Consider the following 24679-nt stretch of genomic DNA (forward strand, 5'->3'; position numbering starts at 1 on the left):
AAAGAAAGAAAGAAAGAAAGAAAGAAAGAAAGAAAGAAAGAAAGAAAGAAAATTCTTTCCAACCCTGAAACTATACAATTACTTATCTATATTTATTCTAGTACTTTTATGATTCATTTATTACAAATGTGATCTTTAACCTATCCAGAAAGTACGTAGTTCATGGTGTGAGGTAGGGATTGGGCTTCCAATTTTTTTTAACTAAATGGTGAGCCAGTTGCCTTAAGAGGAATTACTAAGTAAACCATTTTTCCCCACTGATTTGAAATATTATTGTACTGTGAGATATATTCTTATATATTTATGGACAAGTTTCTGAACTTTTTATTCTGTTCCATTTATCTTTCAATTTACTCCCATATCAGAGCCACATTCGTTGTTTTTGTAGCTTTGTGCTAAGTTCCATTACATCTGATTGGCTAAGGCCCTTTTGTTATTCTTCCTTTTCAGTATGTAACTCGGCATTATTTTATGACCTTGCAGATCATTTTAGTAAGTCAGTCAAAATTCAGATAGCAAACGTATTTGTAATTGTGTAAAATTTACAGACAAACTGAGTAAAACTTAATAAATAGCATTTGTCCAAATTCTTTTTGACCTTCAGCAAAGTTTCACTGTTTTCTTGATGTTTTCAGTTTTTGTGATGTTCTGCACATTGCTTAAGCTTACTTTTCATTTTCATCTCACTAAAAAAATCTTATAATATTATTTGAGTTTATAGCAGGCCATTCCTATGAAGCATACTTATAATTGGTTTTAATTACGGTAAAATGCACTTAACATAAAACTTATCATCTTAATCATGTTTAAGTATACAGTTCATTGGCATTAACTACATTCACATGACTGTGCAACCATCACCACCATCCATTCACAGAACACTTTTCACCTGGCAAAACTGAAACTCTGTCCCCATTAAACACTAACTCCCCATTCCCCAACTTCCCCCAGCCTCTGGCAACCAACATCCTACTTTGTCATTGTTAATTTGGCTACTCCAGGTACCTCATGTAAGTGGAGTCATAAGTCCTTTTGTGGCTGCTTTATTTCACTCGGCGTTACAGCCTCAAAGTTCATCCATGTTGCAGCATGTGTCAGAATTTTTTCCTTTTTCCGGCTGAATAAACTCCTCTTGCAGATATATACACCATGATTTGTTTTTTCAGCCACTCGCCAATGGGACATGTGAGTCACTTTTTCTTTTTGGCTCTTGTGAATAATGCTGCTATGAACAGGGGTGTGCAACTGCTTTATAATTTAAACAGGTTATATATCACATGCTCATATTGTGTAGATGGCTAATGAAAGTGTACATCAAGTTCCCAGGCCTTATCAGCCTGTAGGTATACAAGAGGTCACAGTGAGGACAATAACCCACACTTCGCTGGCTGTTTCTCTTACTTGTTCATATAGAACCCCAGTCCTCCTCCTTCATATAAATATTTCCCAGGGAATGTCTCCTGTATGTTCACAGTTTCCCTTGACAGGAAAGTCAGCACATGTGATTTCCCCCGTTCATTCCAGCTTCTCAACTACACCACACACACTGGGCCCTGAAGGTAATAATGTCATAGAATGAGTATTATCCTGTCCCCTCATTATATCCACTCTCGTGTTCCTTAACAAAAGAGAATGAAGGTGCCCATCCAATACGGAACGCTCCTCTTTAAGAACAGGAGGGGAAGGATCACGAATGCTTGAATGGTAATAATTTAGGATTGTTGTGCTATGCATGGATGAATGGACGATGAGAAGATTCAACAGGAGAAAGCTGAATCTCCTTCAACATTGTTCCCTTCCTACTGTGGAACCTTCGCTAGATCTATGATAATGGCTCTGGCCCCTTATCAACTCACAGAAAGGTTTATAATTACACAGCTTTGATTCTGGCCTGCCAAAGGCTGGATACGAATGGGGATTTTTCACTATGATCAAAGGTTTCACCAGCACCTCACTGACTTGTCCTTCTGAGTGCAAAGGTACCTCCGGAAAGAGTGCCCTTCACCTCGAGATTCTTGACGATGTGGCCAACATTTACTAGCACTTACTGTGCACCAGGCACTGAACTAAGGACTTTATCTCTTCAATCCTCACCAGACCCTTAATGAGAATTTACAGACAAGGAAATGAACACTTAGCTTAGCCAATAAATACTGGAACTAGGGCTCACGAGTTACTTAATGCATGTTAAGGTTTCATTTGTATGTTTTTTAAAAATTCCAACCCCAATCCATTTATTTCTTCAAGGAACTGTTTTCATGTTCTAAGTAAAAGATTCTTTGTATTCTACTATTGAAGGGACCCCAACTATGCATACATGATCCAGAGATTTCCCCAGCAAAACCTATTATTAAGGCATCCATAAAGCATATTTAAAATAATTAAAACTGCATAGCATTTTTTAGTAGACTTTCTTTTCTTTTTCTTTCTTCTTTTTTAATTTGAGTGACTAAAATGAAATTCTTTGCAATGATTTTCTCTTCTAACTTTCCTTAGCTGCTTGGTCCCATAGTTACTTCTTAAGATGTCTCAAGTGCTCATTCTTTACCCAGCATGAATTCCAGAACTTGTCATTGGAATCTCTCCCTTATATCCACCCTCAATCTCCCTGTCCCCTCTTGTTCTGCCATACTTACTTAACCAAACCACAACCCTGGTTTACCTTAGTTCTCTACTTACTCTGTGCCTACAGCTATGCTGCTGAACATGGTCCCATGGCCAGGCTGACGGTGCTTACCTTAAACTCATGGCCACTTGCCTCAGGTGTGCCTGAAATGCCACCTGATATTCACACTGCATTCCTCTACTCCATTCCCTTTTCCACTCTCCTATTCAAGTATTTCGCACCTTCTCCTCTCTCCCCAGATCTCCAAGATCCTCTCTACCCACCCCCCCCCCCCCCCCCCCCCCCCCACCCCCGCCGGCTCTTATTCTGAGCTGAGGATCTAGATTCTTACTCCACAAAGGAAGCTACAAAAAAATCAGAAAAGAACTTCCAAAAGTGCCTACTCCTACATCTACTGCAAACTCTGGATAAATAATCCAGCTCCCAGGAAAGGTCAGCCTTTCACAAGACCCCATCCTGCCCCACATATTGGTGAGGGGTGCATCTATATCCCTCAGTGACCCCCACATGGAAGACTGACAGATACATTTCCTTGGGACCTAGGGAAAAAAAATTCTGACAATAAAATTTGTAAATAATCTTGTTGCTTTGGCTGCCAGGAAGTTTGGGGTCAAATTTACAACTCAGCTTTAATAATAGATAGACTAGATAGATAAAGAAAGAAAGAAAGAAAGAAAGAAAGAAAGAACAAACACAGACCCTACTTTATAGATTAACCTACTAACATCCATGGTCTCTTAGTCCTATCTATATTTTACCCAAGCTTGATACACAATGTTGAATGTAAACCACTTGAAATATTTTCAGAAATGTTGGGAAATAATAGTACATAAAAATAAATCAGGCAGAGAAGTGGGAAGAAAGGAGCATTTCAGGTAGATGGAATATCATGGGAAAACACTTGGAGGTACAACAGTACCTGCCTTTCTTTGGGAACAGAGGAGAATATGGCATGATCGGTCACAGGATGACAGTGACAGGAAACACAACTGTAAGAACATGGCACTGACTCCGCCTGGTAGGCTCTGACACCAGATATCACTTCATTCAGATCTCTGTTCAAAATCACTTCATCAAAGAGAGAGTCCCTCCTGTACCTAGTCAACCAAAATACGTTCCACACACACATATACACATACACCGCCCCTCACTTTCTCTGCCTTTACCCTGTCTTATTTTCCTCTATTGTGCTTATGAACATCTGACACATGTTTGTATATATATGTATTAACTTCTCCCTCAATAGTGATCTAGTAAGCAGGGTTTTTTTATATTATTTTATTATTCCAGCACCTACAGTGGTACTCAATAAATACTGGTTAAATGAACAGAAAAGTAGTTTACCATCAAATTGAGAAAGACCTACTAAGCCCTACAAAGAAATTTAGAACGTATTCTACTAGTAACGGTCAATGTCTAAGGGTTCATGTAAAGTGTTCCCTCTTACAAAGATAACTCTGGCAGCGCACCAGAGAGGAAATCCATTGCAAACATCCAAATGATGAGTTTTGCAGGTCAAATGAAGTTAGGGTAAGTGGCAATGGAAATACAAGGGAAGGGATGGATTCACAACAGACACACGCAGCAGACAGTATATCACAATAGTTAAACCAGGCACCAGAAAGGTCACTGGACAGCGATGTGACCTTGGGCAAGCTACTTATCAAATTCTTGGTTTCCTCGCTTCTAAAATGAGTATGCTAGTTGTACCCACCGACTTGACAGTTTTTGTTATAAAGATTATATGAATAATGTATGGGAAAAAAAACCCAGAATTGACCACATTTGGTGGCTGCTCCATCCGCACGCCTAGCACTCTGCCCAGCCAGAATGCATACGTGCTGACAGCAAATGAGTTAATGAAAATGAGTAGCAAGATAAAAAGTCCAAGTTAGCTACAAGGCAAATCCTGTAAGAGAGAAAAGTAGTGAAGCCAAAAGTACTCAGTAGGTGGGGAGACTATGTACATACCTGTTCAGTTTGAGAATATCGAGGCTGAGAAGGCAATGGGGACCCACTATATTAGGCACTGGTAGGCAAAGGAAATAGAAGTCCAGGTCTCAGAGGCTGGAGAAAGACAGGTACAGCTGGTAGCTGAAGTCTAATCTAATCGATCGCATTAACTAAGACAGAGGCAAACAGACTTAGAATAAGAATCCTAGGAAACAAAAACATTTAGCATTAGTGAAATGAGTTGGGGCTAGAGACTGACAGGCTGTAAAAAGGTAATAAGAAAGATAAGAGAAATTTAAACGTTGAAAACAAAAGAGGAAGATGCGAGAAAAATGGTCAACACTGTCAAAATTGGTATGGATACGGCAGAGTGACAACTAAAAAGAGACCACAAGATTTTAGCAATTAGGTTGTTAGTAACCTTTGCAAAAGTTTTCATGAAGTGGTTGGGGCAAAAGCCAGATTATATGGACTGAGGAGTAAATAGGAGTTGAGGAGACAGGGAAGGTGTAGGGAAGATCATTTCAGGATAAAGTAGATTTGGCCACAAAATCACCTAAAAGCCTACCTGGCCAATTATTTCCACTACCACCTCTAAGTGGTCACTCATGAAAGTATTTTTTCATAAGAGTCTTGTAACATACATTACTCTAGAAACAAGGGTGACCCTAGCTAAAATCATCAAGTAGAGTAAGCCTATCTTCGTTACTCTTGCAACATGAGTTTTCACCTGCCCAAAGGTAGCTACCCCTTCATGGTAGCAAAGACATTTGATTTTTAATGTCAAAATAATGGCCTATAAAATTATAGTCGTTTTATCAAGTCTTTCCAATAGTCAGCAAAGAACAGTAATCTATATACCCTACTGATTAAGTTATGCAGAAGATACATGTATCATGAATAACTGAGTTATCAGAATTTTATACCCATTTTTTAAAATAATTATAAAAATCAGGGATACAACAGCATACTGTGTATTTCTTTAGCCTTCATTGCTCACCTACCACCCTATGAGCAGAAATCACTATATCCATTTTGCATGCCAGAAAGCTGGAGTTCACAGAGATGAAGTATATTGGTAAGAGTATGCTAACTAGTGTAGCAAACCATGCCCAAATCTCAGACACTTAACACAGTAAAGGTCTATTTCCCTCTTGTGTCACAATCCAATGTGACCAGTGAGGTTTGGGAGCAGGAACACAGATGCTTTGGTCCATGAAGTCATTCAGGGATCCAAGCTCTTCCCATTAAATTATCTACATCTAGCTGGCAGGTGAGAGAAGGGACAAAACAGAGAGAGTCCCATAAAAGGCTTTGGAGGCCAAATAACAAACATCACTCACACCCATATTCCACTGGCCTGAACTCAGTTACATAACCCCACCATTTCCACCAAGGGGAAATGAAGTCCAATGATGGGCCAGGAAGAACAAGAGAAACACAAATACTGATGAGCACAGCGTTCTCTGTCACATTAAGTGACATGACTAAGGTCATCTAATAGTAACTGAAAGAGCCAAGATGCAAACCCAACTCTGCGAACTCCTGAAAGGAACCTTGCTATTCTATGCTTCTTAATAAGATTCATTTCGTTGACCCACCCCCAATTTTAGCACCTCTCCAAATGACCACGACAGTGATGGGTTATAGCGTGTGTGTGTATTTTTTCATCTATATTTGTTGCCTGTCCTGCAATCCTCCTTACAGATCAATGGTGTTAGTCTTCCAAGAGGTGTATGGCCAGATATAAAATTTGGGGGGCCCTCTGAAGTCCATCCATGCTATGGAATGCATGAACCCCAGGCTAAGAACTCTTCTCTATAGTACCACCTGACTTTTTTTTTTTTTTTCTTCAACGTTTTTTTTTTTTTATTTTTTATTTTTGGGACAGAGAGAGACAGAGCATGAACGGGGGAGGGGCAGAGAGAGAGGGAGACACAGAATCGGAAACAGGCTCCAAGCCATCAACCCAGAGCCCGACGCGGGGCTCGAACTCACGGACCGCGAGATCGTGACCTGGCTGAAGTCGGACGCTTAACCGACTGCGCCACCCAGGCGCCCCAAGTACCACCTGACTTTTGACATTGTTAACTTACTTCTAACTTTCTACCTGCTTCCCTCTAACTTCAACCACCCCCAACTTCAGTCCCACTGACCTCTTCCTCCTCATAGCTTCTGTCTTGGCCTTCACAGCTGCTGTTCCTTCTGCCTACACGGCTTCTCCCTCAGAGGTCTACATGGTTCACTCCCTCAAGATCTTTGCTCAGATGTTACCTTTTCAGGAAGCTCTTCCCCTCTCCTCCTCCCCCACCCATACTTTTCCACTATAGTACTTCTCACCTTCTACTATGCTACTCATTTTACATATTTATGAGATCATAACCTTTCCTGGCATTAAATTGTGAGCTCCATGAAGGCACAGGTTTTTGTCTATTTTGTTTATTGCTCAATCCCTGGCACCTATGAGAGTGCTTGGAACAACATAAATATCTTTTTGAATGAACTGGGGGGCAACAAAGGACTAAAAAAGAGAAGGAACACACAGGTAGATGTATGGTGTTGGAAGTGTTCGGGTTCTTAAACTGGATTCACAGGTGCTCATTTTATCATTCTGCTTTGCAAACTACAGAGATATATTCATATATATATAACACATATATAACATACTCATACACTATTTTAATTGTACACATTATGTTCATATAACATACAGAACATAACATATGTAAACATATATAAAACACATTTATTGCATATTAATTATATATAACATTATTTTGATGTTATAATTTTAAAGTACTGTATGAGTTTGTACAAACAATCCTACTCAAAACAGTGTGCCCGCTCAGCTATATGCCCTGGCAGCCTTTCTTATCTAAGTAAAATAGGCAGATAGAGAAAATGGCCCCCCAAATGTCATTTGCATTCCTTAGCTAGTTAAAAATAAATTTTACTCATATTTTTTCCTCACCTATGTTTTAATAGGCCATGTGGAAAATTACCTTATATAATTCTTTTTAGTGCTGTATCATGACCTTTTAAAATAGCATCTTACCTTATGGAAGCGAAACTAAGAGCTGTCTTTGAGAACCTGTTTGGAAATTTAGATACCTAAAAGTATTTCTTCTAAATTAGCCCTTCCAAAGATGTTTTCAAACATGTTTGTTTGAAATCTAGCTTTATTTGGTCCCTTAAATGCTGATCATGATTTTGCTAACAGTAATTAAAATCCGTATAAGTTTCAGATTTCAGCGGAAATATTTTCTTCAGAAATTTACTTTTCAAACATAGGCTCCAAACATGTCACTGAAACCATGGGATTCAAATGCAGAGAGACATTAAAAAATCTAGCACCTTGGTGAGAGATATGCTTACAGACTAAACAAATTGATAAAGGGCAGGGCAGGGAGGAGTAGGAAGGGGCAGGGAGAGGGGAAGTAGGGCTGGGAGGGGGAAGAGGGAGGGGAGAAGAGAAGTTGAGACCGCCTGCGTACATCCGTGCCTGTACCCTGTGGAGGTAAGGCTCCAAAACCCAAACCCAAACCCAAGGTGCTCAGGAAGCTCCTGAAAACAGGCATTTGGAACATTGTGTCCACTGTGCCAGGGAATATGGTGCAGTAGCTGGAAGTCTCGCTTTTGAGTTCCAGCCTGCCCTTTTACTCAGCACATACTAAACTGAGCCTCAGTTGAATCATTTGTAAAATTTTAGATAATTTCACACAACTGTTAAGTAAACTCATGCTTATTCAGTTAATAAAACTGCTCTGTAAAAAATCAAATGTTAAGTAGAAAGGTATTTTAAAATTTCTGACACAAATGCCCCAAGCCTGTACAAAAAGATTCAGTATAGTAAATTACATCCTGGTGGTTTGAAAAAGTCCTGGTACTCAAATGGCACAGTGAGAAGGTTAGAAATCCCAGCTCTGCACATGATAAAGTTGATCATATTTCTTTGGTATAAAACAAGAGCCTAATAGTCTTCCAAATATCCTCATAACAAAAAGCAAAGCGGGGGGAGGATTATTACCATGTATGTTCACTGGGAAAAAATAAACGACTACCTAAAGCAGAAACAACATGCACTGAATCCTAAATTAAGCCAGTTAAAGTAAAAAACACAAATGTGTTTCAAGTAACTGAATATTCATAGAGAAGTATACTTGATACCCAGAAAAACCACACAAATTTGCCAAGGGAAAATTATGTGCTAACATGTTATGGCCTTTCTCAAAGGTCTATTCTTGGATAGAAAACAAATGCTCTTTAATTAAAACCTTTGCTTATAAGCACATTTCCTGAGTAAGTAAAGTCTAACAAATCCAATATGAGTGAAACACTGCACCCTGGAAACAGAGAGGAGCCCCGGGTGGCTGACAATAGTCGTTTCATATAACCTTTTGCCATCCCTACCACAACAGCAAACATGCAACCTTAAACTAAGTGAAAGCTTTCTAAATTTAGGCACTTTCAAATAAGGTATCTTAAGTTATATGTAAAGGTTTAGTAAATTATTTATTATGCCTCTTATCTTTAATAATGGAATACCATGTTTAACTTGTAATCAAAATGGAAAGAAAGCTGTTATACCATATATTACTGTACCAAGACTCAGAGTTTCCAGTCTATATTTAGTTCACATTAAAATGGAAGCAAAGACGCAAACCAAGCTAAAAATAAAATGTTCTACAAAGATGAGATTTTTAAATGGATTGAAATCTAGCTTTATTTGGTCCCTTAAGTGCTGATCGCATCTAGCAGCACCTTAACTTTACAGTGCTTTGCAAACCTAACTATACCATTTTCCATCACCTAGAATAGGGGTCAGAAAACGTTGGCCCACAAGCCAAATCTATGGGTCATTTCCTTCCGGCCACCTGATTTTGTACAGCCTATAAGCTAAGAAGGTTTTTACAAGTTTAAATGGCTTTTTTTTTTTATTAAATGCTTATTTATTTTTGAGAGAGAGAGAAAGACAGAGTGCAAGCAGGGGGAGGGGCAGAGAGAGAGGGAGACACAGAATCCAAAGCAGGCTCCAGGCTCTGAGCTGTCAGCACAGACCCCAATGTGGGGCTCAAACTCATGAACCGTGAGATCACGACCTGAGCCAAAGTCGGACGCTCAACCTACTGAGCCACTCAGGTGCCCCTAAATGGCTTTTTTTAATAAAGAAGAAGAGGATGAAGCGTATTTCTTAATACCTGAAAATTATAAGAAATTCAAATTTCAGTGTCCTTAAAGTTTTACTGGACATCACCACACTTATTCATTTAAGTATTGTCTATGGCTGCTTTTACACTAAAACAGTAGAGTTGAATAATTTCAACACAGACTTTATGGCCCACAAAGCTTAAAACTTTACTATCTGGACCTCTCCAGAAAAAGTTTGCCAATTTTTGCCCTAGATGAATGTTAATTATTCTTATTATTCAAGACATATTCCTGCTCATTATCCAGCAAAATGTTAAAGTTCTTACTTGCTTCTCATATCATATTGAGTTTCTGAGCTATAAACCTGTCAATATTACTTTATTCTCATTTCTTAACAATCTTCTAGCCATGTTTCTATTTCTCATCATATTTGGATCATTACCGAGCCCAATGATTCCACTCAGAACTGTGGGTAAAAGTTTTAAGTAATATTTTCTTATCTATTCTGTCTCTGTTTCAAATGTTAGATATGAGCCATCATGGCCCACTAATGGGCCACCACCTACAATTTGAAAAATGCTAAGTAAGTCTTCCCTAGACTATTCTAACTACAGTTATGGTGAAAGATAATGTTTTAATTGCACAAATTGTATCTCATAAAGCAATGAAAAATTAATACTTCCATGTATGGCCTTACCATCAAGGTACAAGAATTTATTTATATATCCTTCATGTTAAAGTAAAACCAAGGTACTAACTGATGATTGTAGTGACTATTTTCTTAACATGCTTAAAGACATGTCTGAATGCAGGTATAATGTTGCAAAGTTCTGAATATGTTTCCAGTGGTTAGGTAGGTTTTACCTAAATTTAAATACCCATAAATATTCCATATTAACTGCAAGAAGACATAGAAATATTGGAGAAATGAGAGCACAATAAATCTACCTAATTAGGAGATATTTTTGACACATGAAGCTTCAAGAGCTTGGCTGAGATGACTCATTGTCAGAAAAAGTCATTGACTACGGTATTGGCACAAAAACAGACACATAGACCAATGGAATAGAATAGAGAACCCAGAACTGGACCCACAAATGTACGGCCAACTAATCTTTGACAAAGCAAAAAGAATACCCAATGGAATAAAGACAGTCTCTTTAGCAAATGGTGCTGGGAGAACTGGACGGCAACATGCAGAAGAATGAAACTGGACCACTTTCTTCCAACATACATAAAAATAAACTCAAAATGGATGAAAGACATAAATGTGAGACAGGAAACCACCAAAATCCTAGAGGAGAAAACAGGCAACAACCTCTTTGACCTCAGGTGCAGCAATTTCTTACTCGACCCATCTCCAAAGGCAAGGGAATTAAAAGCAAAAATGAACTGCTGGGACCCCATCAAGATAAAGAGCTTCTGCACTGCAAAGGAAACAATCAGCAAAACTAAAAGGCAACCGACAGAATGGGAAAAGATATTTGCAAATGACATATCGGAGAAAGGGTTAGTATCCAAAATCTATAAAGAACTTAACACCTGAAAAACAAATAATCCACTGAAGAAATGGGCAGAAGACATGAATAGATACTTTTCCAAAGAAGACATCCAGATGGCCAAAGACACATGAAAAGATGCTCAACATCACACATCATCAGGGAAATACAAATCAAAACCACACTGAGATACCACCCCACACCTGTCAGAGTGGCTAAAATTAACAAGTCAGGAAACAACAGATGCTGGTGAGGATGTGAAGAAATGGGAACCCTCTTGCACTGTTGGTGGGAATGCAAACTGGTGCAGCCACTCTGGAAACCAGTGTGGAGGTTCCTCAAAAAATTAAAAATAGTACTACCCTATGACCCAGCAATAGCACTACTAGGAATTTATCCGAAGGATAAAGAGTGCTGATAGACAAGAGTGCTGATACATAGGGGCACATGTACCCCAATGTTTACAGCAGTACTTTCAACAATAGCCAAATTGTGGAAAGAACCTAAATGTCCATCAACTGACGAATGGATAAAGATGTGGTTTATATATACAATGGAATACTATTTGGCAATGAGAAAGAATGAAATCCTGCCGTTTGCAGCAACGTGTCTAGGACTGGAGGGTATCGTGCTAAGTGAGATAAGTCAGTCAGAGAAAGACAGATATCATATGTTTTCACTCATATGTGGAACTTGAGAAACTTAACAGAAGACCATGGGGGAAGGGAAGGGGGGTAAAATAGTTACAAACAGAGAGGGAGGGAGGCAAACCATAAGAGACTCTTAAATACAGACAACAAACTGAGGGTTGATATGGGGGACCGGGGAGAGGGTGATGGGCATTGAGGAGGGCACTTCTTGGGATGAACACTGGGTGTTGTATGTAAGCAATGAATCATGGGAATCTACTCCCAAAGCCAACACTGTATGCTAGCCAACCTGACAATAAACCATTTTTTAAAAAATTAAGATGAATGTATTGGAAACTTCTATATGTATGCTATCCATAAAGTTAAAATTACTTGGATCTCTTGGAGAAAAAAAAAGAAAAAGAAAAAGTCATTGAGATGGTTCATTTGTTGATACCACGTGGCTTATGATGGTTCAACAATCTTAGCCTACAAATCTGACCAAGGTTCCTCCAGCGATTCCCTGTATTCATGGGCCACAGTATTCACTGGCCAACAAAAAGCAAATGAAGCTTCTTCCACATTCGTGTTCAAAACCAAGTTGGTCTGAGTTCATATTAGTGTTGTTTCAGAATGTCTCTTTCTCAATAAATACACGTGAAATCCTCTGCAACAGTAAACCTGAATGTAAAATCAACCTCCTCCTTAAAACAGAACTAAGGATTAGGAATAACGGCCAAGAGTAACGAGATAGGAAGAGATAGGATGAATTATAGCTCCTGGTTTTCCCACATCAGCACCACTTTCACTTTTGTACAGTAAGGATTTTTTTTTTCCTTTGGGGAAATCGAAGCAGCCACAAAATTTTCTAGAGTTTAGCACCAGGGCAGCCAGATTAAACTACCTGAAATTCTACTTAGCTGAAACAGAGATAGATAAAAAGTAAACAACAGAAAGAAAGAGAGAGAGAGAGAGAGAGAGAGAGAGAGAGAGAGGGAAATAGTACACAGCAAGGACAAAGAAACAGGAATAAAATGAAGAATGAAAAGAGGAACAAAGATGTGGGGTAGGTACTAAGATGTGCATGAGAATTTTATTATTAAACCACACTAATTTTAAAAGCATGCTAGTTTTATTCGTTACTTTAAAAGTCATTACATCCACTGCAAATAAACCCCGAGATTAGTGTTGTCCTAAAATAACCCGTATTTCCTTCCATAGAGAAGTGGGTAATTAAATGATGATATATCATGTTAGGTTGAACCACATGAAATTTCCCACTTTCAACCTGTATTTTCCAGCTTTACTGAGATATAATTGACAAACAAAATTATATATACTTAAAGTATACAATGTGATAATTTGACCTACACATTGTGGAATAATTACTACACTTAGGTCAATCAACATATCCAGCACCTCACATAGTTAATGTGTGTGTTTGTGTGTTAAGAATGCTTAAGATCTATTCTCAGCAAATTTCAAGGATACATGACAGTATTATTAACTGTAGTCGCTATGCTGAACATAAGAACTTACTCATCCTATAAATGAAAGTTTGTAGCCTGTCTCTAACATTTCCCCATCTCCCCTACCTCCCAGCCCCTGGCAACCCACCATTCTACTCTTGACCATTTTTGACCTACTGACATAGCAAATTCTCTTAGTTCAACCTAATATCATGGAATACTTTCCCAACACTAGGAAGAATGAGGTAGATGTATACACGCCATTAGGGAAATGATCATGTTATAGCTCCAAACAAGACACAGCATGTGTACGGAATGTTCCCGTTTGTACTTTTTGAAAGAAACATATGTATATTCATAGACATTTTCTGGAAGCCCACCAAGAAAAATGTCAACAATTGCCTCTGAGATGGGAGACTACAAGGTCTGGAGGAAGAGGGAGATTACTTGTCCCTGGATACCCTCCCATCACTGAATATCCTCTCACATTGTTAAATATCTTATTATATGTATTATTACTTGTTTCAATTAAAGAAAAACCTGGAGACTTTCCAAGTGCCACAATTAATTTGAAATTATTCAAATTATTTAAAACATTAACCAGCATTTACAACAAAGAACACTTTAAATAAAGTAATTACTTTAGTGGCCTTTTTGACCCCAAACCTAAACTAACCAAACAGCTTTATGCTCATTAAGGCTCTTAAAAGAAACTAAAATAAGTACTCTGTTTTCACAATAATATCCATATATATGAAGCATTATATGCAAGTGTATAATATATACATTATTCATTTAAGTTATTCATTTAAGAAATTTTTTTTTGATTTCTAGGTACAACTCACTCTGCTGTAGGCCTTCTGTATATCTACATACAAATGTTTTATAAAGAGACAGCATATATATGCATACACATGAATATATGTGTATATGTGCATAGGGGTGTGTACATGGACCACACACACCATCCTGGGCTGCTATTCCTCCAGGATCAAAGATGCCACTAATAACCATAACCTGTCAGCTCTAATGGTCCCTTGATGCATCAATCGTATGTATGAGCAAAAACGGCTTTCTGTCTTAAAAACCACCAGGCCTTGGGCTAGTCCTGGCCTCCTTTTCCTCCAGACTGTCCCATCTTGCATATCTGTGGAGGTAATCAAGCAAGTATAGTCTTTTTCTAAAAGATTTTTCCCTTAACTTTTAGCTGGGTCATAATTGAAGACTGGGCACCACTATTCAATTTAGCAATTCTCATTCTATGAATCCCCTCACTGCACTAGCTCTCTTCCTTGAGAATCAGTACTGTGTGATAAAGAGATACACCTAATGAAATCTGTAGCAGGTATGAACAGTCTGGATTGCCCGTGGGGGCAGGGAGAGAAGTTGAGACTCACTGGTCTCAAGAGTTTTAGGCCTGGATCTCAGGTGTTCAGATACAAAAAGGCTGATGAACTTACATGCATTTGTATGAGTTAGTATAAAATATAGAATTTCTGAAATTTAAGAAATGTTTCTTGGGAAATTTAAGAAATATTTCATTTAGTGATCACTATGTATAATCATGAGAACAAAATATGTGTGAAATATTTTTATTAGAAAGTTAAGTGGAAACCCAGTAATAAGTATGCTTTTTGAAATTATTCTTAGTCTCAAACACATGCTTTACCCCCAATCACAGAGAATATAACATTTGAAGAGTATAATCTTAGCTATTACCATGAATTCACGACACCTACAAATTTTAGTTTTACTCCCCCCCAAATTTTTAATTAACTTTACTCAACACAAATTAGAGCCATATATTTTCTTTCAAACAGTATAAATTCACCAGCTAATTTTAATATAAGTTTGCATGGAATTTTAACCACTTCATATGAATCTATAAAATACACCATTTTTTAAACCTGCTGAGTTGCCATTAGTAACACGGTTTTATGAACTTTTTTTTTTAAAGTAAGATTTCAAATGTTAAAGGCACTGCTAGAAAGTCCCTATCTTCTTTAGGCTTAATCTTCTAAAAATACATGAAACCCCATATCCTTAGGTTATCATAAATTCTATAAAGAATATCACTATTAAAATGAATTACAAGATGTGCCGATTTAAAAAAATGACCAAAGTGGGGCACCTGGGTGGCTCAGTCGGTTAAGCATCTGACTTGAGCTTAGGTCATGATCTCTGGTTGGGAGTTCTAGTCCCCCATGGGGCTCTGTGCTGACAGCTCAGAGCCTGGAGACTGCTTGGGATTCTGTGTCTCCCTCTCTCCCTCTCTCTGCTCCTCCCGCACTCATGCTTTCTCTCTCTGTCTCTCGAAAATAAATGAACATTAAAAAAAAAAATGACCGAAGCAATCTTTGACTCTTTGCTAAGTGAATCTTGCTAACACTTGTGTGTGCTTACACATCTTATTTTAGAAAATAAGGAGGATGGCTAATAAAAGCACAATTCCACAGACCTACAATAAAAGTTCTATTCTCATACAGGGGTCCACTGACCTTAGGAAACAAATTCTCATAAAAATAACTATATAGTGAATTAACTTTTGCAAATTTATTTTTTTAATGTTTTATTTATTTTTGAGAGAGAGACACAGAGAGTGAGCAGGGGAGGGGCAGAGAGAGAGAGGCACAGAATCCGAAGCAGGCTTCAGGCTTTCAATTGTCAGAACAGAGCCCCATGCGGGGCTAGAACTCAGGAACCGCAAGATCAGGACCTGAGCCCCAGTCAGAAGCTTAACCAACTGAGCCACCAGGCACCCAGCAAATTTATTTTTAAAGAGAGCACACAACTCCCGTGATTTGATTCTTTTCAATTTGATTCTTTTCAAATACCTCATTAAAATCCAACCAGGGATAATTGATCGTTAAAGTAAGCCTTTTAAAGTACAATGAAAACTTAAAAATATAAATAATCCTTCAGTGATAAGCATTTGCTATGTATATGCTTAAGATGTAATTAAAACAAATCAACTTTGTTGATTTGTCAAGAGTCAAAAGCACCTGCTACATAAACAAGAGTTAACACAACATAGTAAGTCCACATAACACAAAGAGGTTAATTTTCATTAAGTTAACCATCGCTGGTAAGATCTGAACTCTGCACTTAGCAGGAACCCAGGACTCAAAAGCCTGGCTCGCTGTTGTGTCGCGCAGGGTGTGCTTAACCTCGAACATCATTTACACAGGCAGGGAGCCTCGGCTTCTGCCTTCCAAAGGGCAGCGGGAGGCAAGGGGGGTGTCCGCTGTCACCTCCTCAAACAACCTTTCGGAGTGGGCCTGGGCCCGCGGGAAGGAAAGGTGGGGGGCTTCTTGCAACTCAGGCTGGTCGGCCTGCACTGGGCTCCCTACGCAATGCACATACTCCACCCAACCATTGCACGCAGGAAGGACAAAAAAATAAAACAGTCCTTTTAAGTTCCCTGAGTGGGAACTCTCAAGAGCGCTTCAGCATTTTCCCACGCTCCCGCCGAGCCGCTGGTTCCCTCTCCTCCCCGTCGGCCGCCGAGCTCCCCGGGAGCCCACCCTCGCGGCCTCTCGCGCGGAGCCCGGGACTCCCTTCCTGCCGCGCGGCTGTCCAGCTCCCGCGGGCCCCGCCCCCGGGCCAGGCCCCGCCCTCACCTTGTGGCCCACGTTCCCGGGATCGCCGGCGCGCTCCGCGCGCTCCGGGCGCCCTCGCTCCTTTTCCCCGCCCCGCAGCTTCCCGCCGTCCGCGCTCCCCTTAGACCTCACCTTGGTCCGGATCTGCCCCGAGGTGGACACTTTGCGGATCAGTTTCTGGGGTCCCTCTTGCTCCGCTTCGCTGTCGGAAGAATCGTCTCCGGGCCCCGCCGAGGCACCGGCGGGGGCGACCGCGGCGCCGGCCCCGGCGGCCGCTCCTCCCGCGGCGCCCGGAGGGTGGTGCTGGCCGCCGGCCCCGGCCATCCTCTCCGATTCCTGCGGGGACACAGCACCGCCCTGCGGGGGCGGCGGCAGCGGTCAGTGGGTGCGCTCGGTCCGAGCCGGGCCCAGAGCCCCGCGCCCGGCTGCAGCCGCCATCTTCCGCTCCCCCAGCCGCCCCCGCGGGGAAAGGGTCGCGCGGGATCAGACGCCCTCCCGGCGGCCGCCCTCCAGGCCCCTCTGCCGGGCTCTGGCCAAAGCGGCGACCGCAGTGGCGCACGGGGGACGCGGACCCCGGCCCGCCTGGGACCCCTGCTCACCCAGCCTCGAGACGTTACAGGGTTCCTGACCCAGAGTACGACTTGGCGCGGGTAGAGAGGATGGGAGTGACAGAGGGATAGGGGCAACCTACCACCTCTTGTGGGGTCTGGGCTCCCCAGGATGGACGGGAGGGCGGGGGTCGGGGGGCAAGAAATCTCCGCAGCCACCCTCCACAGGCCGGGCAGTGGCGATGCTCCCTCCCTTCCTCGGTTCACGGGCCGCTGGGACAAGAACGGCCCTAGGAGTAGAAGGGGAACCTACAGCTTCCTCCCGACTCCCTTGGGTACACCCTGCCACCCCCTAGACCTAGAATCTCTGTCGAGTCTTGGGCCTTACCACACGGTTCCCACTGAATAAAAGTCCCTTCGGCCCCCTAGATGGATGGGCGCTGCCCCTTGTCAGTCTCACGACCCCCCAGCGCATCTCTGATGAACCATACCTCTCCCGCCTCTGCCTTGGGGTTCGGGTCCTTTCAGCTCTCCCGACCGCGGTGTTTAGTTTCTGGCCCACCCCCACCTCCATCCGGCGCACACGGAAGAGAAGAGCATTTTCCGGGAGGTTCCACTCCGCTCTGAGAACTTTTCGTTCAGAAAGAGCGATCCCTTTGGCTAACAGGAAACTGGGAAGGGCGTGGAGAGAGCGCAGAAACAGGAGAGCACACGCAGCCCAAGACCACAGAATGCAAAATAAATGTCTAAACTGAAGCGCTAAGCGAGACTGCCTGGAAGGAAACAATGCACCGAAGCCATGTGAACGCCAGTGCCCGAGCACGAAAACATTGGAGGTCCTGGGAGAGCCACTCCCTAACCCGGACCAGAGCAGGAGGAAACGGGATCAGCAGGCTGCAGCCACAGCTCACAACTCGTCCCAAGTGAGCTGGTTACGCGGGCACTCGGGAATAGCAGCCTTGCGGCGCGTTGTGCATGCTCAGCGTCAAAGAACCCTTGTAGGTGTGGGAGGACTTGGGGGAGAAGATACTAAAATGACAGATTCCTCTTGTCATCCACAGAGAACTCTAAACTTAGCTGTATTTTTAAGTAGGGCAAAAGTCCCCGCCAGACTGTGGAGTCTCTTCACACTTCAGTAAAGCATTTAATCTCTTAAGCGTGTTCAAGTCCTTCAGTACCCATTCCTATTTTTTCGGTTGACATGGCCTTTAAGAGTCCTCCAAACTAGCATTCTGTTGGGGTTTTGTTTTGTTTTCTGGGTTTTTTTAGTTGAAATCTTCCAGTAATTTGATTGCTATGTCAAAACTAATTTGCTATGTCAAAACTAACTAATAGACTAATATGTCTGTTGGGGTTTTGTTTTGTTTTTTGGGTTTTTTTAGTTGAAATCTTCCAGTAATTTGATCGCTATGTCAAAACAGTTCTAAGAGGTTATAAATTACAATATTCAATCCCAATACTATATATCCACACTGTTCGTTAAAAGGTAAAATGTGATGGTTTGAATCTTCCAAGATAGGAGATTGATGCCTTGAAATACTAACTGATGGAAGCTACTTCTCTAGCTTCAGTTGTCTTCTTTAGGAAGGGAAGGAGCCAGGCAAAATAAACTTGGAGCCCTTATGGTTTTGTAGATATGTAATTCTATATCTACAAAGAATATTTTGTCGTGAAGGGAATGCTTTAAGAGAAAAAGTGGTCAAAATAATGGTCTTTAGCTCAACCTAATTGTTTGGTCAGTGAGGAGTCCAAAGGTTTGAAAGTGTAGCCAAGAACACCTAGTAAAGGGCCTTTTGAAAGAATAAACCTAGTTCAGACTCTTCCTTTAGTGTTAAATGAGGCCCAAAATCATGAGCTGGGGCCAAAGTCAAAACCATGTGATTAGCTATTCTAATGTTCTACTCACTTTACTGCACCAACTTTTGTTATACAAAAGTTAGTCAATTATGTTTTCATTCATACTTTAGGCTTTCAAGTTTTGTATAGTAACATTTTCCTGAATCCAGGCTATTAAACTGACACTGTTTTCACACCTATGCCCATTCTGTGGTCTGAATTAGAGAATTCAATACATTTCTCATTCTCATTCAAACACTGGTTGCTTACAGATATCTTAAGAGTTTCATGTGCAAGAGCTGGGCAATTAATACCTCAAAGTAAAGGTATTTATTACTCCATAAAAATTTACCATCAGTTATCCCTGCTCTTCAAACACTCCTGTAACAAGTTCTAAAACTTGGTGGTGACTTTGAAAGCATAGCCAGTCTTAGCCTACTCATGCTAAATAAATTATCCCTGCTCTACAGTTTATAGGACACTCAGAGTGAATATACCATGTAGGTAAACGAAGGAATGTCACTTCATTTCCCACAAAAGGCAACTCATGAAAACCCTCTTTTCTTCTGAGATTGTTTCAAGTAATCCCTCATGTAAGGTACCCAATCCATTAGATTTTTCTCAGGTCTTATCCATAAATTAGAACTTCCCAGAATGAATATCCAATCCTTATATCATATACCTGCAATGCACTTCACTGCCCTTAAAAATATAATAGCAATGTCAAGAGCTCCATATTTTCAACCATTTTAATGTAGCTCAAAATGACAACTGAAACAAATTTCAAATATGTAGTATATTGCATTATTTCTTTGATTGACAAGATTCCCTTGATTTTTTCCTTACTTGGTGTTTTCAGATAATTTCTTAGATGTGTCTTACATATTTCTTTTATTATTGTTACTTTGAAATCTTTGTTTGGAACATAACATATCACAAACACACTATTAAAAACTTGGACATAAGCCATGTAGACACTGCATTCAGGATGAAAGGGAAATAGAAGCTACCACTAAATTGGGTTTCTACTTTATAGGGCTTCCTGCCCCATTTAAAGAAATAAAAATTATTACACTCAAGATGTATAAATCACAGCCAATTCTCATTCTGATAACAACTTTATGAATATTAACATATTCTTACTGATAGATATTTTTAATTATATTCTTCTTATTAAGCATTACTTATAAACAAGAGTTTAATATCCACTTGGAACTTTTAAATCCCATATATTCTGTGCTTTTATGTTAAACATTATATCACAAATACATAGAACTCTACCTTTATATACTGAAGAACCCAAGTTGGCACTTTCAAACAGTCACGTCCTAGGATGCACATTCCTAATCAGTGGAAACCATGCAAAAAGAACACTGCTGGCTGAATAAGTACAGGCCTGCTTCCATTCAAACTTTCCATAATATACTGTTACATATTTGGAACTTAACATTCAAAACTTTACTCCATTAAAATGTCCTTGGTTGTTACCTGAATGAAAAAGATTTCCTATTAATCATGATATAACTTCATGTACCAATGGTCATCCCCGTGCCTAGGGCAAAACCCACTGTCATCTAGACCTAACGCATAAATACGCTTATAGCCTCTCGTTTACATTTTTGCCCTTTTTCCTTTGGAACTCTTACTTTTCTAATTCTCCATTAGTTTTGAACAGTTTCATCAGAGCCAAGTAGACAAAAACCACATAAAAATAAAAACAAATTTTAGTAAGTAAAATGTACCCTAGGATCCTAGTATCACTAAGGACTACTTTGTAAATACTCCCACAATTTTTAAGTTTTGGCTAGAATTCAAACTACCCATCCCCTCACCCCCACCCCAGGATATCATCTATGATATTTGGCTAAGTATCTTCCCACCCATCTATTCCCACCACCGAAATATTTTCGTACTGATTAGAAATTTAGGTAATGCCTCTATTTCCACTGATATGATTGCATTCTAAAGCTAGCATTAAAGAAAATACACAGAAACCTGAATGTTAACATTTATCTTCTTTCAGGCCCAATGCCCTGGCTGGAGGAATGATAAGGCTGTTTATTTAAATGCCCTCACTTAACTAAATAATTTCATTTTATCTCCAAATATGAAAAATGTCATGAAGTCCAGTAACTGACTCTCAACTCCAGACATGGGTACATTGCAGGCCAGAAGTTCTGTTCTCCTTACTATTATTCAGCATCAGTACCTGAGATTATGTCTACTCTTTTGAGTAGATCCATGTAGAATCATGGAATCATATCATCATGTTTTAGGTTTCATCAAAAAAAGAATGAGGAGAGTAAATCCTTATAGGTATCCTATTATGCACAATAAGGAAGAATTCAGGGTCTGTGTAATGTGAATATTTCCTATTCAATATTAAATGTTCCTATTATAAATATAAATGAGTATACTTTTATGGTAAAGTATTAAAGTTGCCTATATTTGCAATCAAACAGCAGATCTTCAATAACTGCCAAATGGACTCCTAGTCAAAGCAGACGTTCCTTAGTCCAAGGTCTGTGAGGATCCACAGATTGGGCTTCAGGAACTCTGGTTTGCTTGAAATATTATTATTGGTTTTATATGGCATGTTGCATAGGTACATCGTGGGGAGAGACTCCACAGCTTTGGTGAGGTTCTTAAGGGGAATCACTGACCCAAGAGACACTGAAGAATCCCTGATTTTGAGGAATTTTGTGTCTTTCAATATATATTTAGATTCAGCTGATATTTCCTCCCTTAGATCCAAAGGTCTGAAATAATTAAAATTTAAGTATTCTTTTTTCCCTAACTTATCACCCCTTTTTCTCCTATACATCACTTTTCAGAAATTTGGGTAACATTTTTTTTTTAAAGAACTTAAATGAGAATTCCTCTTAGACTTTGTGGTCATACATGTATGCCCACAGGTTTTCAAATAAAATCACTTAAGTATCATTTTGTGCCACACATGTAAGACCTCTGAAGATTTTTTTTTTTTGGACTATCTGAATATCAACTACTAACATATGAAACAAGATGTTCTGTTAAGAATGCATGCTTTGTGAGAATATAAGGATTAATGTCTGTGTTAACTGCTATATCCAACGGTCCCGGGACATAGTAGGTGCTGGATAAAATATCTGCTGAGTAAATAAAAGGGGCTTCAGTGTTTAAAGAAAAAAAAACCTGATTTTTTAAGGACAGTTCTGCAGTCTGGATAAAGTGTCATGGTTCATTCATACATTCCTATTAGGGCTCTAGTTTTAAAGGCTAATACATGAGCGTTTTCATTTTTGCCACTTAAGTAAAACAACATTAGAAGTTTTTCTCTACTTTTCTAGGCACAAAGTAGTTCTGCCATCAGTACCCTAGAGCAAAATGAACATAAAAGGGTACTTTTCCATGTGATTGGTGTTGGCTTACAGCATCCAGGTTCAAAAGATACTTCATATAGGAAAGTTTAAAAGTAAAAAAGTAACAAAATCAGGTCAGTAAGTTTAGTTCTCAATGGTCTTTGATTTAAACTTCAAAACTGAACTGTAGTTTTAGTTTCAGGAATAATTTAATCCCCAGTGATAACCACAGAAGAAATACGAGCAGATGGGCCAACCTAAGGACATGTTCAAATTTCCAAAAGCAAAGACAGCTGCAGATACAAATGGATCAGAGTCCAAGGACACTTCTGAAAGGTCGGGAAACAAGAGGCAGAGAAATGTATTTGGGCAAAGGAGCTGAGGGTGTAACATACTCAGAAAAGAAAAAGGAAAACCAAGCCTGGCACCTGACCTAGAAGCTCTTAACAGGCAGGGGGCCAGCCTGAGCAGACACGCAGAGTCCCTGGGAAAAGAGCATCCGAACACGTTGAACAGAACACGGGTGAGGCCAGAAATTTCAGACGAGGCTTTCCAGATAGGCTCAAGAATTTCACCCAACACGGAGTAGCAAACATCGAGGCAGGGCGTGGAGAGCCAAAATTCGATGCCAGGGAAAAGGCAGCCCACACAGGATTACAGAGCTCTGAGTGAGACGGGGATTCCGGGGTAGAATCCCTGGAGGGATGTGAGATGGTTCTGACTGTCTGAATTAGAAGAAAGAAGGAAGTTGGAGGAGTTTGAGAGAACAAATCCAAAGCCCCCCGGTCTCCTCCTCCTTATCCTCAAACACACAAAACACACGCACACGCTCCTCTCGGTCCCTAAAATTGCCCAACCTCCGGGCTGCAAGTGAAGTGAGATCAAGGTTAGCTTCTCACTCCATCCCTGCCAAAACCCTTGAACCCTGGAAAAGCCGGGGCTGTAGCGGCTAGCGGGAGGCGTGGCTCCAGGCTCCCGGCCGGGAACCGCCTCCGCCGCCGGCGGTCCTTAGGAACCTGCGCGCCCAGGTGACGGCCGGGGCGCGGTCTCAGGAGGGAAGAGCGGTCCCTCCCGGCCCGCACGCTGACCCCACCGTCTGGGTTCCTCGTCTCCTTCCTCCAACCCCCCTCCCCCCGGCTCTAAAATCAAGTCAGAAGTTGAGAATTCGATGGAGCAACGGAAACGGTCCTCCGAGGGCCGTCGTCAGCGGTTTGCCAGCGGCCGGCCCCACGGGGAGAGCCTCCGCTGGCCGGACAAAGGCGCTCCGGGCGGCGCGCGAGTAGGAGCCCGGGCGGCGGAGGAAGCGCTGCCCCGGCTGGGAAGCAGCTGGGGACCTCATCCCGGGCCATTTCCTGAACGGAACCCGGCCCGGGCGGGGGGGAGCAGAGGAGAAGCGGGAGGGGGTGGGCGCGGGCGCTGTACCCACCGGTTCCTCCCAGGCCGGGCTGCGGGCGCCGGGCGCGGGGCGCACGTGCTGCGGCTCCATCGCGCCGCCCGCGCCCGCCGGCCGCCCGGGCGCGGGGACCCGGGCCCCCGCCGCCGCCGGGGCCGCTGGATGCGCTTCCCTCGCCGCGGTCCTCTCGGCCGCTGCCGCCGCCCCGGCTCCTGCCCGGGGCCAGCCACCGGCGCTCCCGCCGTCTCCGGCTTCCGCCGCGCTGCGCTCTCCCGCCCCCGCGCCGGTCCCTTCCTCCTCCTCCACCGCCTCCTCCTCCTCCTTCTCCTCCACCTCGGTCCAGCTCCAAGCGGTCCGCTCCCCGCCGCCGCTGCCACCGCCTCCCACGGCCACAGAATCCGCCCCTCGCTCCTTCCTCCGCCCCCGGCTCCCTCCCCTTTTCCTCCCCGCTTCCCGCCCCTCCCCCCCCCCCCCCCCCTCCTCCCAGCGGGCGGCCCGGGACGCACGTGACCCCCCTGTCAGGCCTTATAAGGCGCGGAACCGAAAGCGGCCGCCGGGTGGTCACGGGCACCGGGCGGCCCGGCGGGCAGGAGCGGCCGTCCCCGGGGCCGGGCGCCGAGCCGCGGCCGGGCGCGCCG

General features: G+C 41.9%; 1 protein-coding gene across 3 annotated transcripts in view; it reads right to left on the reverse strand.

The window, feature by feature from the left end:
• The window catches only part of DGKH (diacylglycerol kinase eta), a 177747-nt gene extending 153427 nt beyond the window's left edge, over nucleotides 1-24320 (reverse strand). The window contains exons 1-2 of one of the 3 annotated variants that reach the window (XM_049646996.1): nucleotides 24075-24320; nucleotides 17056-17280 (exon numbers count right to left, since the gene is read on the reverse strand). In XM_049646996.1, coding sequence (XP_049502953.1) covers nucleotides 17056-17280; nucleotides 24075-24134 — 285 coding nt within the window. In that variant the 5' untranslated portion in view covers nucleotides 24135-24320. Of the gene's footprint in view, nucleotides 1-17055; nucleotides 17281-17962; nucleotides 18127-24074 lie in introns of those variants that run through there. The other 2 variants (XM_049646998.1, XM_049646997.1) reach the window with 2 other exon arrangements.
• Between the last annotated feature and the right edge of the window lie 359 nt (nucleotides 24321-24679).

This window comes from Panthera uncia (genome assembly GCF_023721935.1).
Source record: "Panthera uncia isolate 11264 chromosome A1 unlocalized genomic scaffold, Puncia_PCG_1.0 HiC_scaffold_16, whole genome shotgun sequence".
NCBI classification, from domain to species: domain Eukaryota; kingdom Metazoa; phylum Chordata; class Mammalia; order Carnivora; family Felidae; genus Panthera; species Panthera uncia.